Below are 24,122 nucleotides of genomic sequence, written 5' to 3' on the forward strand. Positions count from 1 at the left end.
TGTCACGTTGTGCGAAACTAATGTGACGTAAATGAACTAGTACTGGATAACTGAAACCATCGTCGCCAGGCCCACAACCATGCCCACAACCCTACTGTGGCGCTGCCTACTTTCCTGAAATCAACCCTCCGATAGTTTACATCTGTCCACACTGGTCCCGATGTAAACATTTGCCATGTGCGACTCGGAATCGAGTAGCGGTGAGGACAGCTCAGGCGATTTCTTTGGTTTAAATGACTCCGACTGGAACCCCCAGCTGGAAGAAGCGACAGAAAAAGCATACGAGTTTTTAAAAGCTGACCTAGCTTTGCGCGAATCAGCGACAAGACTTGGAAGCAGCGTATCTGGGCCGAAGATCAAGTCAGACGGTCCACCTACAATCGAGCGACGTTCTAATGACACGAGTATTTCGAGTTTGAAACGACCATCGCAAGGTTTGTGTTTCGTGTCGCGTAAGCATGCAAAGCTAGATACCCAACAAAATGAGCCTTTACCTGCAACTTTTCCCGTTTCATCGAGTGGAACTTTGGATACGTCGCTCGTAACCTCCGACGAGGGATGGGAAAGCGTCGAGTACTACGCTCGCGCTGTGACAAGGTCTTTTCGTTGCATCAAAGCGCACGCTAAAGCGATCGTATCCGCTTTTTGGGCTCCGGAGCCTTATGGCAAACTTGTGCTGACCGCATCTCACGATGGCCACATCAAATTGTGGCAGTCGACGACGGGGAACTGCCTTTACGATCTTCCGGGAGAAGCTGGCATAAGAAGCGCCCGGTTTACGTTGTGCGGCAGAAAGATAGTGCGTTGCGGGTGGGACCGACGAGTTATAGTTGTCGATCCTACGTCAAACTCGGTGATATTCTCGTGCGGTCCGTCACAGAGTCCGCCGTCATGCCTTCGCATGCACGTGTCCGACGAGTCCAACTTCTTCGTGGGTTGCAAAGACGTAGTGCAGCTGTGGGATATGCGCCGGAATCCCGCAGCAAATCCCGCTCGGACGTTTCCAGTCTGCTGCGGAGACGTGTTGGACTTGCTATGCCTGCACAGGGGACAAGAGCTCGCCTGCAGCGGGAATCTGGTCGCGAGAGATTCGTGTGAGGCGGCGCTCTCCGTTTGGGACGTGGGTTCGGGCGCGCGCCTGTCGGGTCAGCTGTACCAGGAACGTTACACTATCCCGTGCCTCGAAAGCCTGACGCCGCAGACTGTGCTGGCGCAGACCAACGGAGACTACATTGCCATGTTCGATACTCAACGGCCGTACCGCCTGAATAAGAAGAAGCGGTTCGAAGGGCACAAGGTATCTGGACATCCAGTCAGGTGCAGCGCGTCACCCGATGGCGCACTCGTATGCAGTGGCGACGCAGAGGGCGTGCCCCACATCTACTCGGCACACCGTAGCACAACAGTGGGCGTTGTCTCTCTCACGGGTGAAAACACACCCGCGACACACCCGGACTGGCATCCTAGTCGTCCTGGCTTACTCCTGATTGGTTGTGCCGACGGCAACTTGCACCTGTGTCGCTAGCAACCTGTTTGAACTCAGCATTTGATATTCGATGTGGTGAAGCTGTCAGCGCAGGAAGTGTCAGTGACGGACAGAGTATTTCATGACATTCAGACTGTGCATTTGTTCTTGCTCACCATTCTTTGTGACAGTAGAGAAGCCTCTATATATTGTCTGAATTAATGGTAAAGACGATGCGCTTGCCTTGCCTCATGTCGCGTGCTGCTGCCAAAGCACACTCTCATTGTCATGTTGTTCTCATTGCACGTCATCAGAAGTGGCTGCTAAATGTATCTGCACATGGAAAGAAAACTGCGTGGTCGTTGTAGCTGCCTGCATTCATGCTGAGGACAGCGACCATTCTACACAAAACCTAAAAAATTTATATGTTCTTTAAGTCGTAAAGAGTGACAATGCTACAGCTTGCTCTGGCTGCATTTCTTTCACAAGATCCTTTTACCATCAATCTGAGGTGCACATTAATGTTCTAGTTCCTACAAGGAAACACAATGTGTCTTTTATGTTGGCTTACTTATGGAGACATTGTTACTGCTGAAACGCACTATAGCTACTGGTACTGGTACGAGGGGGTTTACTGTTGTGAAGCTGCATGCCAGCTATGAAAGGTAGCGCAGTGCTCTGGATGTATTTTCACCACCAGTGGTTCTTCAACGTACACTCAGATCATACTGCACACAGACATTTCTGCAATTTACCTTCATTGAAATTAAGCTTCTACAGCTATTCTATTCAACGTGTGCTAACAGCGGAACAGCCTGCTCTTGGCACCCCTGCTGCAGGCCAGGCATTGGATTTACTGCTACCTAGTTTTAAGTATGACTAGAAATATGAGAACCTGTCAGGTGCCACGAGATCATGGGTGGCAGTTTAGTAATATCCTTCAAGAAGAAAGTACATAATAATATCTTACCATTATTTGCCTATGGCACAGAAACTAGGAAAGCAATGGAAAGGGTTGAATTTAAAACTGAGGATAGTGCAGTGAGGTATGGAAAGGAAAATGACAGGTGCCGTATCAATAGAGCAGAATGAATCAGAGAACAGATGAGAGCTGATAACATCCCAATCAAGATCAAAACAAATAGGCGTGAGCAGGGCACGTAATGTAAGCTGAAGATAATCGATGGTTAATGGTAACAGACTAGATTTCACAAAAAGTCAAGTGTATCAGGGAGCAGTAGAAAGTCAGCCGGATGGATGAGATTGGGAACATTATAGGGATAATGTGGATGACCACACTGATTGGAGGGCTATGGCAGAAGCCTTTATGCTGCAGTTCGTGTAGTTAAGCTGATGATGACGATGATGGTTATTGGCTTCAAGCACATGTAGCACATTTTCTTTTCAAACCACAAAATTTTGCAACAAACCCAAGTTTCACTGCATCAGCCACAGACATGGGTGGCCTAAACGAAATGTGCACATCAAATTTGTAAACTGCTCCCAAAGGGGCATCTGATAAGAGTCAACGACCACTCTGACCCACAAGAAAGTCTCTGTGCAGTTTTATTTCAGGCAAATAAATAGCGTAATACTAGCTCAACACAGGTTTCTCTGTTGGGGTGTGGAAAGCTGTCCATTCTTTTCTTTTTCATTTTTTTTTTTTCATATGAGTGTCTCTGTGGTTCGTGGTTGGTGTACTGCACCGTCACCGGCACAGTGCTGACTGGAAGACCGACTGCTGCAACACAAGGAGGCTTGGGTTCCCTTGGAAGGGTGCGATCGTCTTCGCTCGCGAGCACGTTCTTCCAGCACCTGCACAGCAAAGAAACAAAAAAACACACTCCACTGTTGGCAGCATTTCTCTAACAATCCATAGCTCAGAAAAAAAGGCTGTGAAAATGTACTTTTACCTGCTGCTTTTGACACATGATATTCTTTATGAAGCAGAACAATATAAGTGCGAACTGACAACTGTTTACTAACAAAAGTAGGCTTTCATCTTGGAGTGTGACCTCTACTGCTAGCATTCTTCAAGGTCATCTCATTCGGCAATTTGACCTTGAGCAAAACATCACATAGCAACAGTGCATACCACATGTGGACACCTGGGCCACGGTGTAAGGGAGGGAAGGAAGGTAGAAGTGAAAATGAAAAGTTAGAAAAAGGTACCGTAGTGGAGGGCTGCAGAGTGTTTCGAGCACTTGGGGATCTCTGTCGTGCACCGATACAATAGGTCATATAGCAACAAGGCATACCACGTCGTCATCATCAGCCGGACAATACCCACTGCAAGGTGAAGGCCTCTCCAATACTCCTCCAATTAACCCGGTCCTGTGCTAGCTGCATCCATCAGACCTCTGCGAACTTTTTAACCTCATTCGCCCATCTAACTTTCTGCCGCCCCCTGCTATGCTTTCCTTCCCTTGGAATCCAATTTGTTACCCTAAGCGACCATCAGTTGTCCTCCCTATGCACTACATGCCCTGCCCACGTCACCTATGCAAATTGTAAATTGGTTTATAGGAAAGGAAAGTTGCCGTATCTGTCAAACTTCTCCAAGGACACCTGAATAGTGCCTTAACGAAACCACGAGACCAGCCATGGCAACATAGATCGTTGGTGCACGGCCGCTCAATGGAGGCGCACTTGGTGCGGCCCGGGGAAGGGTGGAGCGCACAGAAAAGGTACTAGCAAGTTTCGTGCTGTCTCGAAAAATAATTTCAAAAAAATTTTCGGAGGAGCACTTAAGTCACCTAACATGCAGCATGGCGAAAGCATTTTGGCCACCCTGCTGCGATCCTTGGAGCGCCTGATTCCTCGAGAGAGAGAGACAGTCTCTCTCTGAGAGGGAGAGTATAGAGTGAGAGAGTCTCTCACTTTCTAGAGTATCTCCCCCTTTCCCTACTCATGATCAAGAGACTCTCTCATCACTGACTACCATAATCTATAACGATCCCCAAACCAGGCAAAACACCTAGTCTGGATAATCTCCGACCAATTTCGCTTACCTCATGCGTGGGGCTAAACTTTACAGAAAAGTTATCAAGACAAGACTGAATAACTATGAGGAAGACAACAACCTGTTTCCAGACAGCTGCAGCTCTCTCTGGAAACATCACTCAATCAATCAAAATCCCTAACTATAACTACCCGTCACTAATATATACCAGAACCCCACCGATATCTTGCGGACACATCTTACGTACACTTTCTTTGGATGCCACTCATGAGCTGTTAAAGGATTTTGCCTTAAAAATGGCATAGAAGCAAATGAAAAAAGGAGCCGGGTGTAACAAACCTTGGCCATGACGGCAGCGCTGATGTAGTCGGGCAAAGGGCCGTTGCCATCCTGCTGCTGCTGCTGCGTGGGCGTCGTTTCCTCGGGTGACACTGAGTACACCATGGCTGTGGGCGGGAATGTGGGCATGGGCACCCGGATCACCCGAGCTTCGGGAGGGGTGCGTTGCGCCCGACTCCCCAAGTGGTTGCGGACTTTCTCCTGAAGTTCGTTGGGAAGCTGCAGCACATGGAAGATACCAACACGTAAACACTTATTGCGAGAGCTTCCTGTAGAAAGGGAGACTCCTGTAAACAACACTAACACATCCCCTTGGAAACAGGGAAAAAATGTGCCTGAAAGAAACTTACGCTCGTTTCACACAAAAGAAGGGGCACAGATGCAATGCTGCAAAAGGCAGTGGTACAGATGGTAATGCTCAGAACACTGTCATGCTTACTGAAAGAAAAAAGTAAAAAAAAAGGTGCACAAAGTGTACTTTAACACACTGCAGTGAAACACAAACGCTGTTTATGATGCGGACGAATCAGAAAGAAAGACCTGAACACTGACAGGCACTGAACCTGAGAGCTCAGCCCGTTACGCAAATATTCAACAACCCTCTATCTGTACGTAGTGTTCAGGCAACAATATCAGGTTGCCCTGCACTACTTCTTAACGGTGCGCTGAAAGGGCAGAGGTCTATGGTGGCTACAAGTACTAACAGGAGTTATGTACAAATTCATTCACACTACTAATGGCATCTGGCATGTCACCAATGCCGAGTTTCAAAGGAAGCTGCACTCAAAAAAAATTTAGTGGAGGCACTTTGGGCTGCCCGCATGTATAAAGTCAAAAGCTTGCTCACGTAATGTGCTGCCGTGACATCCAATTCCTAAGCTTCTTCCTGTGCACATTGTGATCGGTAGCACAATGACCTCCATACTCTTTCTGCTTCTCCGGTAGTGGCCTCTACACTCATCCTCCTGCTACTTTGACAACGCCCTGCCGCAGGAGTATCTGTTGTGCATGCAGTCATCCCACTCGCTGCTTCGTTGGCTCGTCGCTATAGCTACCAGCGAGGTATGATGGGATGAATCCTCCTCCTACTCTGACAATACCCTGCCACAGGTATCTGCCATGCACGCCATCATCCCACTTGCTGCTTCATTGGCTCGTTGCTATAGCAACCGGTGAGGCATGATGGGATGAATCCTCCTCCTACTCTGACAATGCCCTACCACGAGCACCTGTTGTGCATGCCGGCATCCCACTCACTGCTTCGTTGGCTCGTTGCTATATGGCAACCAGTGAGGCAAGATGGGATGAATTCTCCTCCTGCTTTGACAATGCCCTGCCACAGAGTACCTGTTGTGCATACCGTCATCCCACTTGCTGCTTCGTTGGCTCGTCACTATGGCAACCAGCGAGGCATGATGGGACGATTTTTCTGCCGCTTGCTGCGGACACTTTCTGTCCACACCATGCACGAGTTAAGCAAGGCTGTCTTCTTAGTACACGATATGGGTAAGAAATTTGTGAACATGACTGCTGACATAGTCACAAAAACAACGCGCAGCTGACAGAGTAAGGCATCATACCGTACTGTACTTGGAGGCTACAAAGTTGGAAGGCTTGCACTGCAACAGCTGCACGGCTACGCTGCAGTCGTTCCGGTACTGCTCCTGCAAGGTGTCAGTTATCTACTGTTAGCTACTGGTGGCTGTTCCAGTAAGTTCTGAAAACAGCAGATGAGTTAGTTGACAAGCAAGTTGTGACCAATTCGTCCTGTTCTGTCTCCAAAGTTTTAAATGACAAATCTAGCAAGCATAAATGAGGCTCCCAATTTGGTCCCTATTCTCACAATGCTCATGAACATGTCACCAAATTTGCGCTGACCAAATGTTTTTAAATATGGCTACAAGCACAGCATCATAATGGTACTTGCATATAACATTTAGTGTAAAGTTATAATTACCCTTCTAAAGCCAATTCAGCGGGTTCTGCAGTGTGTGTAGAGAGAGCTAGTATACTAAACGCTAACGCAAACACTGACAGCCGCCAAGGGACTGCCAACTGGACAAAACAAATGCAAAGTAGCAGCCATTCGCTAGAAAACAAACTTCAGTAGCGTTCACCCTATGGAAAAGCATAATGGCACGGACAAGGATGTGTACGTCTTGCTGAACAAGGTGCAGCTGTAGCTTCACAGTCAACCCACTCCTGCATCATCACTGTAACCACACACTGTCAAGCAAATTGCACTCAGCTTTCAAAGCATATGAGTTCCATTAAAAATAAACAAGCCCTTCTGTCTTGACCAGCATTTCTGAGGTGTCTGAAGCATTTAACAATTTATGGGCAACCTACGGCTATCTAGTACTTGCCAACCAAAACCCTCATAGACACTGAGTGATGTCAGGTGTACGACTCTATCGATATTCATAAAGTCACACGAGTGACAGCAGCTCCGGGACTCAAATGCGGTGAGCTCACAAATAAATGCTTCTTCCCTTGAGCAACACTTTCGGTGAGATAATTTCCATTTTCTAGGTAGCCGACATAACAGGGCTATATGGCAGCAAGACAACCCTGATGTGCATGAACAAAAAGAAAAGAGAAAGTAGTGCAGGTTTAACTGGCCACGTGAAAAATAACACACCTAAGTATGAAAACCAGTGTGCACTTTTTATCCTCCCCATTGCTTTTATTACTGTAGCCATCATTTCAAGCTAAAGACGGCTGTTTTCAGATGTCGCTGGTGAAACAAATGTCTTGGTGAACGGCATTTCTGCCACAGGTGCTGACAATGGGTCTGATAGCAAAGAACAGCAACAGGTGCTCACACATATGCTTCCTTATAACCGAAAAGCCTTTTGCTCTCATTTCAATATTGTAATGCAAAGAACACTTGCACTGACTTGTTGCTGCTTCCATTATATTTCTTATCACATTCAAAAATATACCTTCCAGTGTTAATGTGCCCTGCTTACTAATCACAGTGAAATTTTTGGTCATAAAATATGCATTATGGAATTTTATTTACAAAAGCTGCGTTCATTTAGTATATTAAAAAATTGAGATACAGTAGACAAGTAGAAAATGTCTCACCAAGCACATCCTCATATGGAGCACTTTGCAAAATTATCATACACTGACCTTACACGTACTTCCCTATCCAGATGAGTGCCACAGATTTTGAAATTCTAAATTTCTGTTCACCGCACTGACAGCACTGTTCCCCACGATATGGTCATGCACCAAAGGTTATGAAATTTACAAGCGTGTCGAAGAAACAGACAACTTCAGTTAATGAGCTGAGCCAGAAGCAAACGTCACAGCAGCACGTCTGATCCACATTACACTTTCATTCAACAAATGATCCAGCTGTAGTACACGATCGTCCGCTTCCAGCTTGATCACGACTCCGTGCAGCCGACGCTCACAGCAGTACCTCGCACAGGCGTCTGTGAAACTATTGTGCAAGCACACTGAAAGACATAGAAGGCTGGCCCTTTGGCATGTCGTCTGCTACAGCACCTCACTGCGATTGCATCTGTCTGTCGTCTGCACACCGCAGCAGACGATAAAGCCACTAACGGCTTTCACCATGCTTGCGTAACAGTTCTTTTCTGGAGTGCCAGTAGCTCTGAGCTGTGCTCAAGCTGGACAACTGTGTGCACCTGGTACATTATTCGTAGGCCGATAGTTCGGCCAAACAAAGAACAGGTGCACAGGTCCAAATTCAGGAGCACTGGGCACAAAAGCGCGCGGCCACGCACTCACATTCTCCTCACGCAGCTGTGCCAGAGCCAGCTGCGCATCCACAAGTCTCGCTGTCAGTTCCTGCAGGTCACGGCTGAGCGCATTCTTCTCCGTCTCACAACGGTCCACCACTCGGAGCAGTTTGTCCTCCAGGCCCTGGTTCACCTGCATGAGGGATACAGAGCCAATGAAAGTTTTGATTACCTAGTACAACAATGGTCCTCAACAAACTTTATTCGTTAACATGGTTAATACAACTTTATTCGTTAACACATGAGCAGGCTCCTCTTTTTGTTCTGCAGAGGTAGTAAAACGAGAGAGACTTTAGTCAGCATTTCAAATCAGCTGACCAGATTCTCTGCGAAGGGAACTGGGCAGAGAAAGAAAAGAGAAAAAAAGGCAGAGGAAATAGTAAAAATAATAGTAATAATAAAATAATATGTGAAAATTGTAACTGGTCTAACTGTAACTGAAACTTCATGGGAACCAACTGGTACCAACTCAGAATTATTCCATAAACCAGTTAGACCAGTTACGATTTTCATTAGATTATTTAGTGAATGTAGGCAAATTTCACACAGTGATAAAATATGTCTACTAATGTTTTATGCAAAATTCAAAACCTCAAAGGCAGTAAGAAATATTTGACATCTCTACCCCAGTAGCAGCTGTTACTGTAGAAGAAGAAAAAAAAAGTAAAGGGTGTCCCCTCCCCACGTCAGAATCTGAAGGAGTGTTTGTGCCCACCTTCTGCAGCTTACGATATCCATCCTGTAACCGCTGCCACCTATCCTGGCAGGATTCTTGTCGGCAGGGAGCGCCAGGAGGCGGGGGCTCGGGGGGTCGGCCCTGTGGCGGGCCCTCCAGAACCTGCACCATCAAAGTATGTCATGCAGCACAAAAAGGCGGCCAGCCTAACAGAACTAACAATGCAATGCCCATATCTTTTTCATGAACTCGCAGTTGCTTAGCATTGTTCCGAGCACCCACTCTGCACTTTATTTTCTGCTCAATGAGACCCTCGGCACATGCTTTTCTTTACACACAGGACATTATACAGCCCTTGGCATTCTGATGCACAATGCAAAAGACACAGAGAAAAAAAGAAACTAAATATGATTAGTACAGTGACAGTAAGTCTTGCTAGAAGCGAAGAGTAACCAACTATAAAGTTGGCACTGTTACAAGTGGCCGTCCACAAACAGAAATAAAATTTGCAGCTGACAGTAACGAGCAATATTTCGGACCACTTCTGCTCTGGAAAACAGAGAGATAGTATTTTGCCCCCAAAAGTGAACGATGAGGAGAGGCTCATAAAGCTAACTTTATGGAGCCTCACTTTACGAAATCAGATATTTCACACAGTAACATGCAACATTTCTGGCCATTTCTAGTTTAGAAAGCATACAGTATTCCGCCCAAAAAAGTGAATGATGAGAAGCTCATAAAACAAACTTTACGGAGCCCCACTTTACCAAATCAGATATTCCACTCCAACTTATCCTGAACCACGAGCCAACTAGACCCAAAGTAAGTGTTGCTGCTAAGCACATTCTCGCACTTTCCTGATGACAGGAGAAAAAATTGTCCTCAGCCCTACTGATGCACAAGCCAAAGACAATCCAGTGTTGCTTGGGGAAGTGCATGTTCACCTGTGTCTCCATGCGCACGATGTGACAGTCACGCTCCAGAAGCTGCCTCTTCAGAGCCTCGATCTCCTGGTGGAGGTGCAGGCTGTTGCTTCCGCTCACACAGCTCTCGCAAACACAGCCGCACTCCTGGTGTGACGAGCAAGACATCGTCTTTTACTAACCACAACCAACCGTTAAAGTAAAAAAAAAATGATCCCTAAACAAAAGTTTCAACAGGCCTTCGTTTAGCACTGAAAATTGAGCCTATTACCATGACTCCTAAAGGACTTTTCTCCAAAACTGAGAACACTCAGTTTTTTTCAGGTGCATGATCAGGGGCTCGATTATGCCACAAAAAATCAGAACCATGCCGCAAACCAACCAATTAGCCCTGCTCCTATAGGTTTGCCTTGACCGGTGGACATATCGGCCAATAGGAGAATAGCCAGTGGATCAGTTTGTGACTGGGGTTATGATATGAGTTTTGTGTAATTCGGCCCTACCACTGCTTTAATAGACCTTTGACCACAGAAAGCAAGCCGTCTACATCAGTACAAGCTCTACATATACCTAGTCCTCTTCCGCTAAATGCAGACGAATAGAGAAGTAGATGAAGCATGTTATTGTTTTCTGACACCTCACACATAACTGAAATTGGGAAGTATGTGATGTGCATTCTGTTAACAATTGCAAGTGCAGTTCTCTGTGAACAAAGTCCTTTTCAATATTTTTTTTTTACTACTGTGAAGTTTTTCCACAATGAAAATGACTCACTCTAAACATCAGCAATTCAGTTTGAAAGGCAAAGCAATGACAATGGGACCCAGCCAGCTGCCTTTTGTTTTACTTTTTCAAGTTCTATACGTGGCGCGGCCCTGGATTAGCTTGAAGCCTTGACAGGGACGCACGTGCGATTTCCTCCCGAAAAGCTAAAAAAATTACCCGTAATCCTACTTTAAAGGGGAAAAAAAGCTCTCACCTGGCAGATACACTTCATGGTACTCATCTCTGGCTACGTCATGGCTCCGAAACACAGCTCGCCACCAGACCAGTGCCGCTACTCTTGCGTGCAAGCCTGCGCAAGCAATGAATGAGAAATTTTTGAAGGGTTCAGACAAATCTTCGTAGTTATGTCGCGGGTGATCCGGTCGTACAATCTCTGAAGCCCAAGCGCAGCATAGCAGAAACCAAACGGCGAGTCTGACAGCAAACGCACATCTCTAAACTAACTTCAGCGAGGGTCGAAATTTGATTGTCAAGTCTGTCAATATCTCGCGCTGAGAAAGAGGCAGGTTCAGTGTCGAATCACGATTGCCGGTCCGCAAAAAACAGTCCGTCCAATGCGACAAAATGTCACACACAAATGGTCAAGTGCATGCAACGTATATTGAAGTAATCGTGCGCGCACTGCCGAAACTGCGTTCAGAAAGTAGGAAATCCCCATCCCACAAAACGCGATCAGTGGAAAACACCCGAACTAGGATCTAGGCAGGACAACGCTTACGGCTTCCAAGCGGCCTGTGGTATTCCGCTGGAGACGGCGAGCGCTCCTTCAGTACAGCGTGGCAGTGTAGCTAAGACGCATCGTTCTTGAGCAGGGACAAAACGAGTGCGTAGCGGACTCCGTCACTGAGCTCATCGGCGGCTGCTGCTGCTGCCGCCACCCAAAAGAGACGTGGTCCTTGGCCATCCCAGCTATTGCAGTTATCGGAGGTCGTAAAATAGTACTCAAAAAGGCCGCAAGTACCTCTATGTCTCTGCTCGCCATTAGTGCAGTTGCGTTGATTGTCTGATTTTTTAAACGAAACAGTTTTTAGCAGTTCTGTATGTCTCTTTGTCTAAGATTGGTGCCTAAGCTAGTTTGTTTTAAAATTTGGCACTAACTACTCTTCCTAGTTTTGAAGAAAGCGAGACGTTACTGAAACCCATGGAGGAAGGAGGAAAATGCTGAAATCACTGAATGAGTATATTGTTAGTATATGTCTTTTATGCACGTTGCTCTATGTATATTAAAGTAAATGTAAAGGTGATAAAACTCATACACAGTGGTTTCAGCGGTTTCATCGCTTTGGTCGCTCAGGCAGCTCAGGCGGGTAATGGAGTCACTTTAGTACCACGATACCCCGCTTTGCATACTGACGCTAGCTACCACGTCAAGTTGAGCTAGTTGCCGCAGTTACTCCATTGTGCGCGGTGTGTGTTTCGGTGCGTTTTAGTGGTTTTAGTGCGTTTCAGCAGTTTCAGCACCATAGTTTCAGTTGATATGCTGAGTTACTCGACTAGTATTGAGGCTGTTTAACAGGAATTATAAAGCTAATATTTCGTGTAATTGTTGGCCGAGTCAGCAGACTTTCCTGTTGTTTGTTCTCATTCAGCAGGTGAGCATGTCGTTTGAGCATTGTGAATGCGCGGATGGCGACTGTTTCCCTGCTTGCCGATGCCAATCGGGCGCCTTCCGTAAAGCGACTCGATGTTTTCAAGCTTCTTGACTAGTATCTTCCTTTCAAGCATATTGCATGCTGCATAGAAGTTTGGTCATAAGTCTGCTTCTATGTGGGTGCTTCACTGTGGCATTGGGATCTCTCGCTCAGCTCAAGGCAGGCCGGGCAAAGCCCGGTGATCAAATACTAAATTTTACAAAAGCATAAGCGGTGCTTTTACTAGTTCGGGACTGTTTAGGAAACACGAGTGTACCGCTGTGAAGTAAAAGTAGCACAATCTTTTTTTTTTTTTTTGTTGTTGTTATTGTACCAGCTAGATCAGCCAATCGAGACTTTCTAGAACTTTCACACCCGACAGCTTTATTCAGACTCGCTCATACATTTACTGCGATTTGCGTGTAGAGTAATATAGAAGCCCTTTGGAAAGGTTAAAACTCAAGTCAAACACCAGGAAAGTGGTGTTAGCCAGCCAGAAAGCATGTTTATTGCAGTGTGTTAAGGGTCTACGTAATTTAGTGGCATTTAGGCATTTTAGGATGTATGTGGGCTGAGTAATGATTATGCACGCTCAAGAATTTGCAACATGTGGTCCTGTCCAAACAGGCATAAAGGTGAATCACACCAACTGACCCTTATTCGTTATTGGGAGAGGGCACCTATTGAATTGAACGGAAATAAAAGTGAGAATGGTATGGAGTTTATCGGGAACGAGAAAAGATCATCAAGCTAGTTGGCTTATGTCAAATGGAAACAGTGTCGAGAGCAACAACGGACGTGCAGAAAAACGATTCAAGATGTGTTTCATCATCCTATTCTGCATTTTTTTCTGTTTCCACCAATATATTTGTTTTACTCACTGTGTTTGTGACTGCCTGTGCCCTGGAGTATGCTTATTTGCACTGAAATACGTTATTTGACATTTGTTTTCATTTTTGTGCATAGATTTGGCGCGCCAGAGCCATGGCCATGTACAAGGGGGCCGCCAGCGAGGCTGGCAGAGCCATGCACCTCAAGAAGAAGCGCGAGAAGGCGCTGGAAGAATTGGAGCTACGCAAGAAGAGGATCGAGGAAGAACTGAAACTGTCGACCATGGAGAACAAGTTTGCAGCCCACTACGATGCAGTCGAGCAGCAGCTCAAGTCGAGCACCATTGGTCTTGTCACTCTTGATGAGATGAAGGTGTGTTAGGGAGGTATTTGTCAGTGCTTGTGTGAGACACCTATGGGGCTGAAACGTGGAGGCTAACCAAGAGAGTTCTACTTAAGTTGAGGACAACCCAGAGGGCTATGGAACGAAAAATGGTAGGGGTAACATTAAGAGATAGAAAGCGTGCAGAGTGGGTCAGAGAAATAACTCAAGTTACCGACATTCTAGTAGAAATTAAGAAGAAGAAATGGACATGGGCAGGACATGTAGTGCGAAGAGAGGATAACCGATGGTCGCTGAGGGTAACAAACTGGATTCCAAGGGAAGGAAAGCATAGCAGGGGGCGGCAGAAAGTTAGATGGGCAGATGAGATTAAGAAGTTCGCAGGGGTCAAGTGGATGCAGCTAGCACAGAACCGGGTTAAGTGGAGAAATATGGGAGAGGCCTTCGCCCTGCAGTGGGTATAATCAGGCTGATGATGATGATGATGATGTATGAGACAATGTGCAGTCATAAGGCGTGAACATGTATGCATTGTAAATATCCGCTGCTCTTTGCAAGAGTATGAATTACTCATGGAAATACTTCAGGCGAGGAGAAGGTGGGCGATATTCCTGAATGCAGTGGTCAAGCACAGTACAGTCTAAATTAACAGCCCTGTGTAGAATTTATTTGAGAATAATAATCATCATCATCAGCCTGACTATACCCACTGCAGGGCGAAGGCCTTTCCCATTTTCCTCAAATTAACTCGCTCCTGCGCAAGCTGCATCCACTTGACCCGTGCAAATTTCTTTATCATCCACCCAATTTTCTGCCGGCCCCTGCTATGCTTATCTTCCCTTGGAATCCAATTGGTTACTCTTAGAGAACATCGGTTATCCTCTCTTTGCGCTAATGCCCTGCCCATTCCCATTTCTTCTTCTTGATTTCAACTAGAATGTCAGTAACATGAGTTACTTCTCTGACCCACTCTGCACGCTTCCTAACTTTTAACATTACGCCTACTATTTTTCGTTCCATAGGCCTCTGCGTTGTCCTCAAATTAAGTAGAACCGTTTTTGTTAACCTCAATGGTTTCAGGCCGATAGGCGAGTACTGGTAGAATGCAGCTGTTATACACTTTCTTCTTGAGTAATACCGGTAAGCTGCTAGTCATAATGTCTGAGTACCATCCAAATGCACTCCATCTCAATCTTATTGAGAATATTTCAGGCAGATCATCAGTCCACGAAGTCCCTCTTGTTATATTCCAAATGGAGCATTAGTACGGAGTAGTATAGTGGACCAGTATAGAGCTCTCAATAATTATTTTTAATCCATGGGCTTAAAAAAGGTTTCTCTCTTACAAGGTAGGACCGGCAACCAACTGTTAAGGACTCAATCTTTTTTTTTTTTTCTTTTTTTCGCAACAGTAACCTTGGAGTGCTGGGTGCCTAATTCTGCTACAGTTCCAATAGAAATAGTGCAGAGAGTTTTAACACAACAGTGTTAAAAGCCCCGTCCTACAGGAAATCTGAAGTCAGCATTGTTGGCGTGAGTGAGAGGTCTAGTGCCTGATTGGTCGGAAGGTTGTGTGATGTCACAAGACCACCTGACATGGCCAAGGTTCCAGTAGATGGGAGTCGATCCCAGGACCCTTGAATCCCAAGCCGGACATACTACTCCTATGCCATGCAGGCTCATTCGTACGGCTTGCTTAAAGCGGGCCTTATGTCTGGTGATCTTTTACATAATATGGTAACTTACAACTTGATGCCAAATAATATGTGCGAGATCATAATAGAGGCACATATTAAGAGATTAACAATTAAACGAGTAACAAAGTGCACATACGCAAACTAGGATCTACGAGGAGTGAAGGTGGGGTTAAGCCGTTGCATTATACCTTCAAAGGTATAGCTTAAATGTCCTTCATATTTTGTTTTATATAGGGATGCTCTTATTTTTATGTATATTGGTGTTGGAAACAATGATCAGTGAGTGTGATGGGGATTGTACAATGGTAAAAGTAAGAAACAAATGACCCAGCAGCAAGGTGGTAATCAGGCAGTTTTCGTGTAGGGTAACATTTGCTTGCATTACAGGAATGTAAACCCATTGCAGCACCTTGACGTATAGTAGTATCTTGTTTAGCAGGTGTTAGTGATGCATGCTGGCATCGCAACCAGCAGATGCAAAACACTGCAACACCGACTAAGTATAGCAAATAAGTGTACTTCAACTCTGTCAACACTGTGATGCAAAGGACATACTATTTTTTATTCTAGTATATGCTTTTCTTATGCTGAAAGATGCATTAACCCCTTCAAGCACTGCGTCTACATTGACCCAAATTTTATTATATCTTTTCACGAAGTGCGAATTTTTACCTTTGAATTTGGCACACGTAACATTTGGGCCCGCCCTGTCAAGTATGTGGCATCATCTCTTGTTGCTACAGCGAAATGTGAAAAATTTTTCCTTTCAGAAAATTTTATTGGCGCCTGAAGGGGTTAAGAGAGCACAATGGTGATAACATATACTAATACTTAAAAAAATTAAACAACCGTTTAACAATGGAAGTCACATTTTACTGTGATGTGGTCATATATGGCGAGGTACGCAAAAGTTTCACCACTAAATGTTGCTTCAACTTGATTAATGGGACTTTCAATGCATGATTAAAATTGTAAATCTCCTCTTCGTCGGTTGCAAAATGCTAGATTCTGCTGCCACGACAAATCTTTTCGATTTGTAACCTATTTTTGTCACTTGTTGGTTCCTTTGAACAGGCATTCATACTGAGGAATTCTTTTCATTCGTGAAGTTTAGAAAGGAAATGTGATCGTGCCGAGCGAGACTTTTGATTAGAAATGCTCGTGAGCGGTACTTTTATGATTTAACACATAATAATGTCCACGTGCATTATTGTCCTTTTCTATGACTCACATCTCTGGGGCTTCATTCGTGTTTTTTTTTCTTTCCAGGCCAAGCAAGAGGATGTAGTGAAGGAACGTGAACGCCAGTTGGCACAGCGGCAGCAAGAACGTGAGCTTCAGAGGCAGCGTGAGATTCAAAAGAAGCGTGAACAACAGGAGAGGCAAAGAAGACAGGCAAGTGCTCTGTAACTTTTTACTTTCTCCTTCAAAAAGGCCCCTTGTGAGGGTGATAAGCTATGTTCTAGGCAGTGCAGGTTGCGGCAGTCCTGTCTAAATCATTCGTTCAAAAATACAAAGAGTTTTTCTTTAGCGCCATCTAAATGCAGTTTAAAACTTTAAATCTGCGCTGGTTTATTGGCAAGACAAACATAGAAGAATGAAAAGGTCATTTCAAAGTGACCGCTAAACCTCACCGTAGTTGGAGAATTTCATAGTGCACCATTTACTCAGAGCAGGCCGCGTGCTTCTAAAAAAGAATAAGGCCTTTTTCTTGAAATATATGTATCGGCGGTGCAAACATAATCAGAATGCGGATAGAACAGACTGCTGCTGACACGTATGGATCGAAACCAACGAGTCCGGCAGATCGTATTATTCAACTGCCTTGGAAATGTACATTTTTGTTCTTGTCACTGTAAGTATAATGTAATCTATAGTTATGCGAGAGACCCTACAAGTCTAGGAGACAGATTCTAGGTGCAGGGGATAATTAAAAAATACAATTTCATGCAGCAAACAAGAATGTTTCTACCAATTTTCGGCCTTAGACGTCACTACGACATTAAATGTCATCAGTCATCATCGTTACAAAACAATGATGTTGCAACTTCCACATAAAAATTAAAATATCATTTCCTTTAAGTTTTTTGACAGTGTACTATGCCATACCTAATTAGTCCCATCTTAACTCTTTAACCACCAATCCCGAGTTGTACTCTTCGTTGGTGATGATGCTGATATCATCAATAACAAGTCGCATCTGTACCGCTAGATTTTTTGCTACGCCCGATGCTAAAGATGAGTTACAGTCGGGCAATGGTGGTTGAAATTGTCTACACTAGGGGCGGCAGCTGTACATGAAAAATCGCAATTGTGAGGGCACGGTTCTGGTTTTTCATGTACAGCTGCTGCCCCTTAGTGTAGAAAATTGCGACCACAATTTGTCACCATTGCTGACAATCTTGAATTTGTTTCTGACAATGACTTGGGCTCCGTTTGACGACATTCATGAACTGAGCTGACGGCCGAAAGCACTGGCATGCACCAAGCAAAAGCAACCTTCAAGAGAAGCTTTTTGTTTTTCAAATTTCTGGTGATTCTGACCAAAAATTAGCAGAGCAGTAATATATATTTTCAGAACCAAACTTCCATGGAAATAAATTATTAAAAAAAAGTTATGCTAAAAAAATCTTTACAGTACTGGTACATTTAAAGGTGGCTCACTTGGTTGTTAAACGGTTAAGCAGTGAGAAGAACAGTTCCGAAAGTTAGTGCCACGGTACACATGGTTCACACACGTGAGCCTCTCTCACTTTCTCTTCCAGATTGCAGCTCTGTCGTTCAAGTTGGACGATGACGAAGAGGAGGAAGAAGAAGAAGACGAAAAAGACTACGATGAAGAAAAAGAGGAAGTGAAAGAAAAAGAGGAAGTGAAAGAAAAAGAGGAAACGAAAGAAAAAGAAGAAGCAAAAGAAAAAGAGAAGGAAGAAGGAGGAGAGTCGGATGAAAACGAGGAGGCTAATGGGCATGACGGAGAAGAAGAGGTCGACTACGAACCACCTGTGAAGCGTAAATTGGGCAAGAACCCGGATGTAGACACCAGCTTCCTGCCAGACAGGGAGCGGGAGGAGGATGAGAAGCGTATCCGAGAGGAGCTACGTATGGTACGTATGGCTACTTTGGAGCACAGCGCTCGCACGGGCACTATAGTACTCACTCCGTACTACTATGGTCAGCTACAACTAAAAAATTAAGTGGTCAGCCAGTGGTGTGAAAAGCTCTCCTGATGACTTTGTCAACTGCCTTGTGCCTGCTAGAAGCCCTTTGAGAGGCATTTACCTTTTCTGTCTTCAGTTGTATCCAGCAGTTGTAATGCTTTCCTCAGAATCTTTCTGTAGTAGCCATTTCACCAGCATATTTTGCCACCAGAGTGGCTAGATTGCTGCCTCGTTTAGCCAAATCAGTGCGCCATGGCTGATCGGACGTTATGTTAGTTTCTTAAATGGAGTGCTGTAATTTTTTAGCGTGCATAGCACTCGAGTTTCCATTCAGCAATTTTGCTGATGTCTGTTTGTCTAAAGCTTGCCGTGAAGTCAACTGCGGCAGCACTTTTAAGACGGGAATCAAGCAGCACGGTTAAAGTGGTGCTTTATACTATCTGCGTTGGACGGTCTTTCATGTAATATGGTAGATTTCACTGTATGCTAAGAAGTGTCTGCAACACACACACTGAAGGAAATTTCCGGAGCCTTCCACTACGGCGTCTCTCATAGCCCGAGTCGCTTTGGAACGTTAAACCCCACAACCCAAACGAAACCAAACCTGAATTGAGAGCTAGTGCTAGCACAACTAATTTGCATTTGGCCTAACCACATTAAAGTGACCTTTTTCTTTTTTTTTTTTCAATTGTCCCTCTGTCCGAAAACAGAAGTTCACCAGTACAGCAGGGGCAGAGATGGCTTTGTTAACAGAGTTGTAGCCCCTCTCTTCACATCAGCGGTTTTCCCTTGGTTTGAAATTGGGGATGTCTAAATTTCTAACGCCGATGAAGTGGCAGTCATTTTTATTATTTTATTTGTCAACATGTCACTTAGGGCTATGATCGAATACAGCTTAAGTCTGCAGCAACTAACACGCACAATTTCTCCACAATAGAAAGCAGTCCATTGTTAAGGCTTTTCTGGTCGTTCAGATAAAAAGCTAACCATTAGAGCAAATCAAAAGTGCGAAAATTTTGGTACCTCTGTTCTGTTTGGTATCATCAAATATTAAAAAAATTATTCTGTATTCTGTTCACTGGTGTTTTACACATGCCGTGCACCACTGCCCGTTTGTTTTGTTTTTCCCATGTTTTATCCTTCCTACTATAGTCAGCGTTTATGATTTCAACACTCATTACAAACACTGTGAACAATTAATCCGCTTTAAGACAAGGGCTAAAGTCAAAGTTATGAATGGGCCAACCTAAAACAAGGACGACATAAGATGTGTATAGAAACTACACTGCAGTTCAATCTGCTAGCAATAAACATTATGTCAAAAAACATATTAGTAGCTGTTTAACACCACACTCGTGATGCAGATGTGGAAAATACTGTAAAGCACGAGTCCCTTCGTACTAGTCATAACAGACCAACCGAGTAATTAAATTGCACAGACCAGGGAGTCAAATCTATGCTCACTGTCACAGAACATGCTACAGGCATCCTTTGAGTGTCGCCACACGGCATCACCTTTGTACTGCATGTTTCCCACGCTTGCACCCTGGCCCAGGTGCTTTGAAGCCCGTGCGGCCATTACATTCGTCATACTTTCTTCCATGTGAATGCTGCGGTTTCTTCCACCACAAGCAAACTATGGATGATGTGTCCCCGTGAGTGCGTGCCCTGTTTTTTTTTTGTTTTGTTTGGCACTACTAAACGAAATTTCTCACTCTGTTTAAAAAAAAAAGAATGTTTAGAGGATGCCTTCAGAAAAATGGGCACGTACCCCCACCCAAAAGAATGTTTAGAGGATGCCTTCAGAAAAATGGGCACATACCCCCACCCAGCTGAGGTGTAGGGAAATTACCGCTTCGGACCTTCTAATCAGCCTGCTAATCCAGACACTAAGCAAACAGCGACACTGCATTTTATCTCATTCGTGAGGTGTATCTAGGAAAAGCTAAATAGTCATACACTTTGGTAAAACGTTGTAAAGCACTGTGACACAGCAAAGTGACACTCTAACACTGTGCTACTTGTAGGAGTGGGTGCAGAAGCAGCAGCAGCTCAAGAATGAAGACATCGAGATCACTTTCAGCTACTGGGATGGCTCGGGTCACCGGAAAGTGGTGCGCATGAAGAAAGGAAACAGCATCTACCAGTTCCTGCAGGTTGGTTGCTGAGAGAAACATCTAACAAGTGTGTGTTGAGACCAAAATGTAGGGAGAAAATTTACTTATGAAAAACTGAGTTTTTAACTGCAATTGACTACTCTAGGTGCTGTTAAGAGTGCGAGTGACAGATGTCATTGCCTATAACCATAGTGAAGAAGCTCTGCGTTCCGGGATGCCCTTTAACGCGACGCTGATAAACGCTCCATTCTCCAGGTAATCTGGTGTTGGTGTTGCAAGCAAAATTCACAAGTTTGCTTCTGGCAGGTGGCGCGACAGGCACGAATAAGTTACCAGGTTGCATAAGGTCATGGGACCACATGACATCGAGTTGGCATGAGTAGCCGACTCGAGTAGCTCCATTGTGATGAGGTGAGATAAGAATCCACCAGGATCATTGGATCTCGGCCAGACACACGCTGCCTTTAGGTCACTCAGGCATGTACATAAGGCTTGGTTGAGGCGAGGCATTATACCTGTCAGGTTGTCTTGCACATAACATGGCAGCGTACAACTGTATGCTAGTAAGTATGTATGAGATTATATAGGCACAACTAATGGTATTCGTGGAATAGCTTAACCACGCGAATTTACATCACAAAGGTCTCCAAGAGTAACCAACAGAAGCTATTAAGGGGGGACAGGGCTTTTGATGGGATAAAAATCGCGAGAAAAAAAAAGCGACTTTTTGAAAATGACATTTCGAAAACCTACAAACCGTCTCTTACATACCAACTAATTTATTTGCTTCCTGGGCTATTAATTCAACTTTATAAGGTAGCTAATGAGCTGAATAAATTTTATCGCTGTTCATCGTTTTTCTCATTTGCTCAAAACACACATTTTTGACAGTTTGCTTGTTTACAAGAAAGATATCTTCGCATCTAGAGCAGCTAAAGGAATAGTTTTATTGCGGCATGCTCCTAAGTGATTAAACTGTACAATGTTGGGAACAGATTTCTTATTTTGTTGTTGCCAATTTTTTTGCACTCTAAATGTAGGGCTTATAGATCACTTTTTCCTACATCAAAATTCAACAAGTTGTAAAATGACTGATATATTGCCTTAATCAAAAAAGTAGGTCCTACATCCTATTCTTCATATTGTATCTGTCTACCCATTGTATTCTGGTTTTTTTCTTTGCTGTTTTTATAAATAAAGGAGTAAAAATGTTGATTATTTTGAAAACTAATTTAAATATATATCAGAACAGCAATTACATACTGTAAATCAGCATAAGATACTGATTAAGACTGTGTATTTTCATTACGCTTAGTCTAAAAGTAAAGAAAAATGTTTCAAGAGCCCTATTCCCCTTAACATAGTCATGCCATAACCTTTAGGGCTAAGGTAAGAATTCCCCATCATTATGATAGAAATCACTGATGGGAATCGTAATGTATGAGGCAGGTTTGATGGTTTATTCACTTGCAAGAGCATTAAAACAAAATTGAATTGTAGTGCGCAACCTTTCAAGATGCCAAATGACTTTCAGAAATGCATGGAGCTCCTGCGGAAGGAATTTTACGAACTGAGGGCAGTCACGGCAGACCAGCTGATGTATGTGAAAGAAGATCTCATCATCCCACACCACTACACATTTTACGACTTCATTGTGACAAAGGTAGGTGAAGTGCCCAAATTTTAGTTAAAAAAAAAAAAAAGAATGGATGATTATTAAATTTGCTTCGAATTGCAAAAGAATTTACTCAGATTGGAGTGGTGCATTCAGCTTATGTTTGTGATTGTGAAGTGCCCAAATTTTAGTTAAAAAAAAAAAAAAAGAATGGATGATTATTAAATTTGCTTCGAATTGCAAAAGAATTTACTCAGATTGGAGTGGTGCATTAAGCTTATGTTTGTGATTGCAAAAAAGAAGTTTTCTTTATAATCAAAGAATTATTAATGATTGAGAAGCAAGACATTAAATTTAATTAATTATATAGGCACGTTTATTGAGCTAGTATGGCTAAATTGCAGTGCTAACATGTATATTTAGATATGCTTCCATGTAATATGTTTTTTTTTTCTTTTTGCTTTTGTCAAATGCACTGTCAATTTCAGGTGTTTAATTTAATGTAGAGCCTAGCGTCCTTGAAAGCCATATTCCTTTATAGTTATTTATGAATCTCTGCAACTAGTGAAGTTTCGGAAACAAGGTTCAGTCTTTTTTGACAGAAGCAAGTCTTGAATCGCATACAGCAGCATCACTTCAGCTTCATTCCGGAAGTTTCTTTTTTTCTTCGAAATATTTAACATACTTCTAGCATACTGGATATGTATTGTCACTCATTGTCTCACACAGGCCCGTGGAAAGAGTGGTCCCCTGTTCGCCTACGACGTAAGGGAGGACGTCCGGCTGACCAACGATGCTTCTGTCGAGAAGGAAGAATCGCACGCGGGCAAAGTCCTACTACGTTCGTGGTACGAGCGCAACAAACACATCTTTCCAGCCTCCCGATGGGAACCATACGATCCCGCCCGCTCATACGAGCGCTACACGGTATCTGACAAAAAGAAGTAGACCGGTCGTACCGGCTAACTTTTTGTACCTTAGGAGCAGAAACTGCGCTGTGAGGAAAAGTCCAGTCATTTGTGGAAAGCTTGAGAGAAACCACGAAGTGTCTTCATACAGATGTGGCTGTCCAAGACAGTGTGCGTGTGTGAAACGCATGCAAGCATGTCCTGAACGTTGCAAAGAGCCGTTGCTGGCGTCTAAAGATTTGCGACGCTAAGCCTAGCATAGGAGCCTTTTCGCCATGGGAGTTGGCTGTTGTATAGTGATGGTGACACAAGACCCTTCACAACAATTGGGCAGTGTTGAAGCTTAAAGTTCCTCTGCACTTCTTAACTACACTGTGAAGCAAATCGTGGAAGTGAGCATGCAGAGAAATCACACTGCCAGAAAAAACATGGGTTGTACCCATTCAAGCTTGCCTACAGAGTCCGAAAGTAACGTTACTTAGCATCAAAACATTTACTGTAGCCTCTTGGCAATCTTGTGGCCATGTTGTGAATCTGGCAGCCTGACTGGTGTTTCATTGTTGTTTTTTTGCCAAGCAGTTGCCCTTCCGCAATATTTTGAGGTCATTGTAAATAAATAAGCATCATCACTACTGCATCGTTTGTGTTTCTTTACTAGTACTCGAGTGATGTGCTCAGCACTAGGTTTTGCTTATGGGGTTTATAATAATAATAATAATAATAATAATAATACTTTATTTTTCCTTTACTACAGGGAAAGGAAAGGAGCAAACGTCCCAAAGTGACTCTGGCTATGAGAGACGCCACTTGTATACTAGTTACAACAAATATATCCGAAGCGCTGGCTCGTTCGCAGGAAACACCCATAAAGTTGTAGGGTCGCCTTACAAGCAAAT

General features: G+C 44.1%; 3 protein-coding genes across 3 annotated transcripts; 2 read left to right on the top strand and 1 right to left on the bottom strand.

The window, feature by feature from the left end:
- The first annotated feature begins 41 nt into the window (after nt 1-41).
- LOC146173313 (WD repeat-containing protein 25-like) lies at nt 42-3,068 on the top strand. Its single transcript, XM_084583175.1, has one exon. The coding sequence runs from the start codon at nt 176-178 to the stop codon at nt 1,523-1,525; it is 1,350 nt and encodes a 449-aa protein (XP_084439301.1). The 5' UTR covers nt 42-175; the 3' UTR covers nt 1,526-3,068.
- LOC146173314 (uncharacterized) lies at nt 3,015-11,833 on the bottom strand. The gene is made up of 8 exons (XM_084583176.1): nt 11,646-11,833; nt 11,121-11,216; nt 10,163-10,288; nt 9,258-9,380; nt 8,532-8,675; nt 6,347-6,430; nt 4,767-4,985; nt 3,015-3,280 (listed from the first exon to the last, which is right to left on the bottom strand). Exons 2-8 carry the CDS (start codon nt 11,145-11,147, stop codon nt 3,131-3,133), a joined length of 873 nt encoding a protein of 290 aa, XP_084439302.1. The 5' UTR covers nt 11,148-11,216; nt 11,646-11,833; the 3' UTR covers nt 3,015-3,130.
- A 500-nt stretch (nt 11,834-12,333) lies between these two features.
- Nucleotides 12,334-24,008, top strand: LOC146173315 (protein FAM50 homolog). The gene is made up of 7 exons (XM_084583827.1): nt 12,334-12,519; nt 13,525-13,761; nt 16,698-16,823; nt 18,194-18,532; nt 20,614-20,742; nt 22,238-22,366; nt 23,048-24,008. Exons 2-7 carry the CDS (start codon nt 13,543-13,545, stop codon nt 23,264-23,266), a joined length of 1,161 nt encoding a protein of 386 aa, XP_084439953.1. The 5' UTR covers nt 12,334-12,519; nt 13,525-13,542; the 3' UTR covers nt 23,267-24,008.
- Nucleotides 24,009-24,122: the final 114 nt, after the last annotated feature.

The sequence above is a fragment of the Amblyomma maculatum genome, chromosome 11, assembly GCF_055883805.1.
Source record: "Amblyomma maculatum isolate TAMU_Amacu chromosome 11, ASM5588380v1, whole genome shotgun sequence".
Classification (NCBI taxonomy): domain Eukaryota; kingdom Metazoa; phylum Arthropoda; class Arachnida; order Ixodida; family Ixodidae; genus Amblyomma; species Amblyomma maculatum.

Excerpts from the sequence above, each read along its gene's own strand:
- LOC146173315 (XM_084583827.1), top strand. The coding sequence starts at position 13,543 with ATGGCCATGTACAAGGGGGCCGCCAGCGAGGCTGGCAGAGCCATGCAC. Across the intron at positions 16,824-18,193 it reads AGGAGAGGCAAAGAAGACAG|ATTGCAGCTCTGTCGTTCAA; the intron begins GCAAGTGCTCTG and ends TTTCTCTTCCAG. Across the intron at positions 18,533-20,613 it reads TCCGAGAGGAGCTACGTATG|GAGTGGGTGCAGAAGCAGCA; the intron begins GTACGTATGGCT and ends TGCTACTTGTAG.
- LOC146173314 (XM_084583176.1), bottom strand. The coding sequence starts at position 11,147 with ATGAGTACCATGAAGTGTATCTGCCAG. Across the intron at positions 6,431-8,531 it reads CACAGCTGCGTGAGGAGAAT|GAGCAGTACCGGAACGACTG; the intron begins GTGAGTGCGTGG and ends GACACCTTGCAG. Across the intron at positions 4,986-6,346 it reads TAGCCTCCAAGTACAGTACG|CTTCCCAACGAACTTCAGGA; the intron begins GTATGATGCCTT and ends CATGTGCTGCAG.
- LOC146173313 (XM_084583175.1), top strand. The coding sequence starts at position 176 with ATGTGCGACTCGGAATCGAGTAGCGGTGAGGACAGCTCAGGCGATTTC.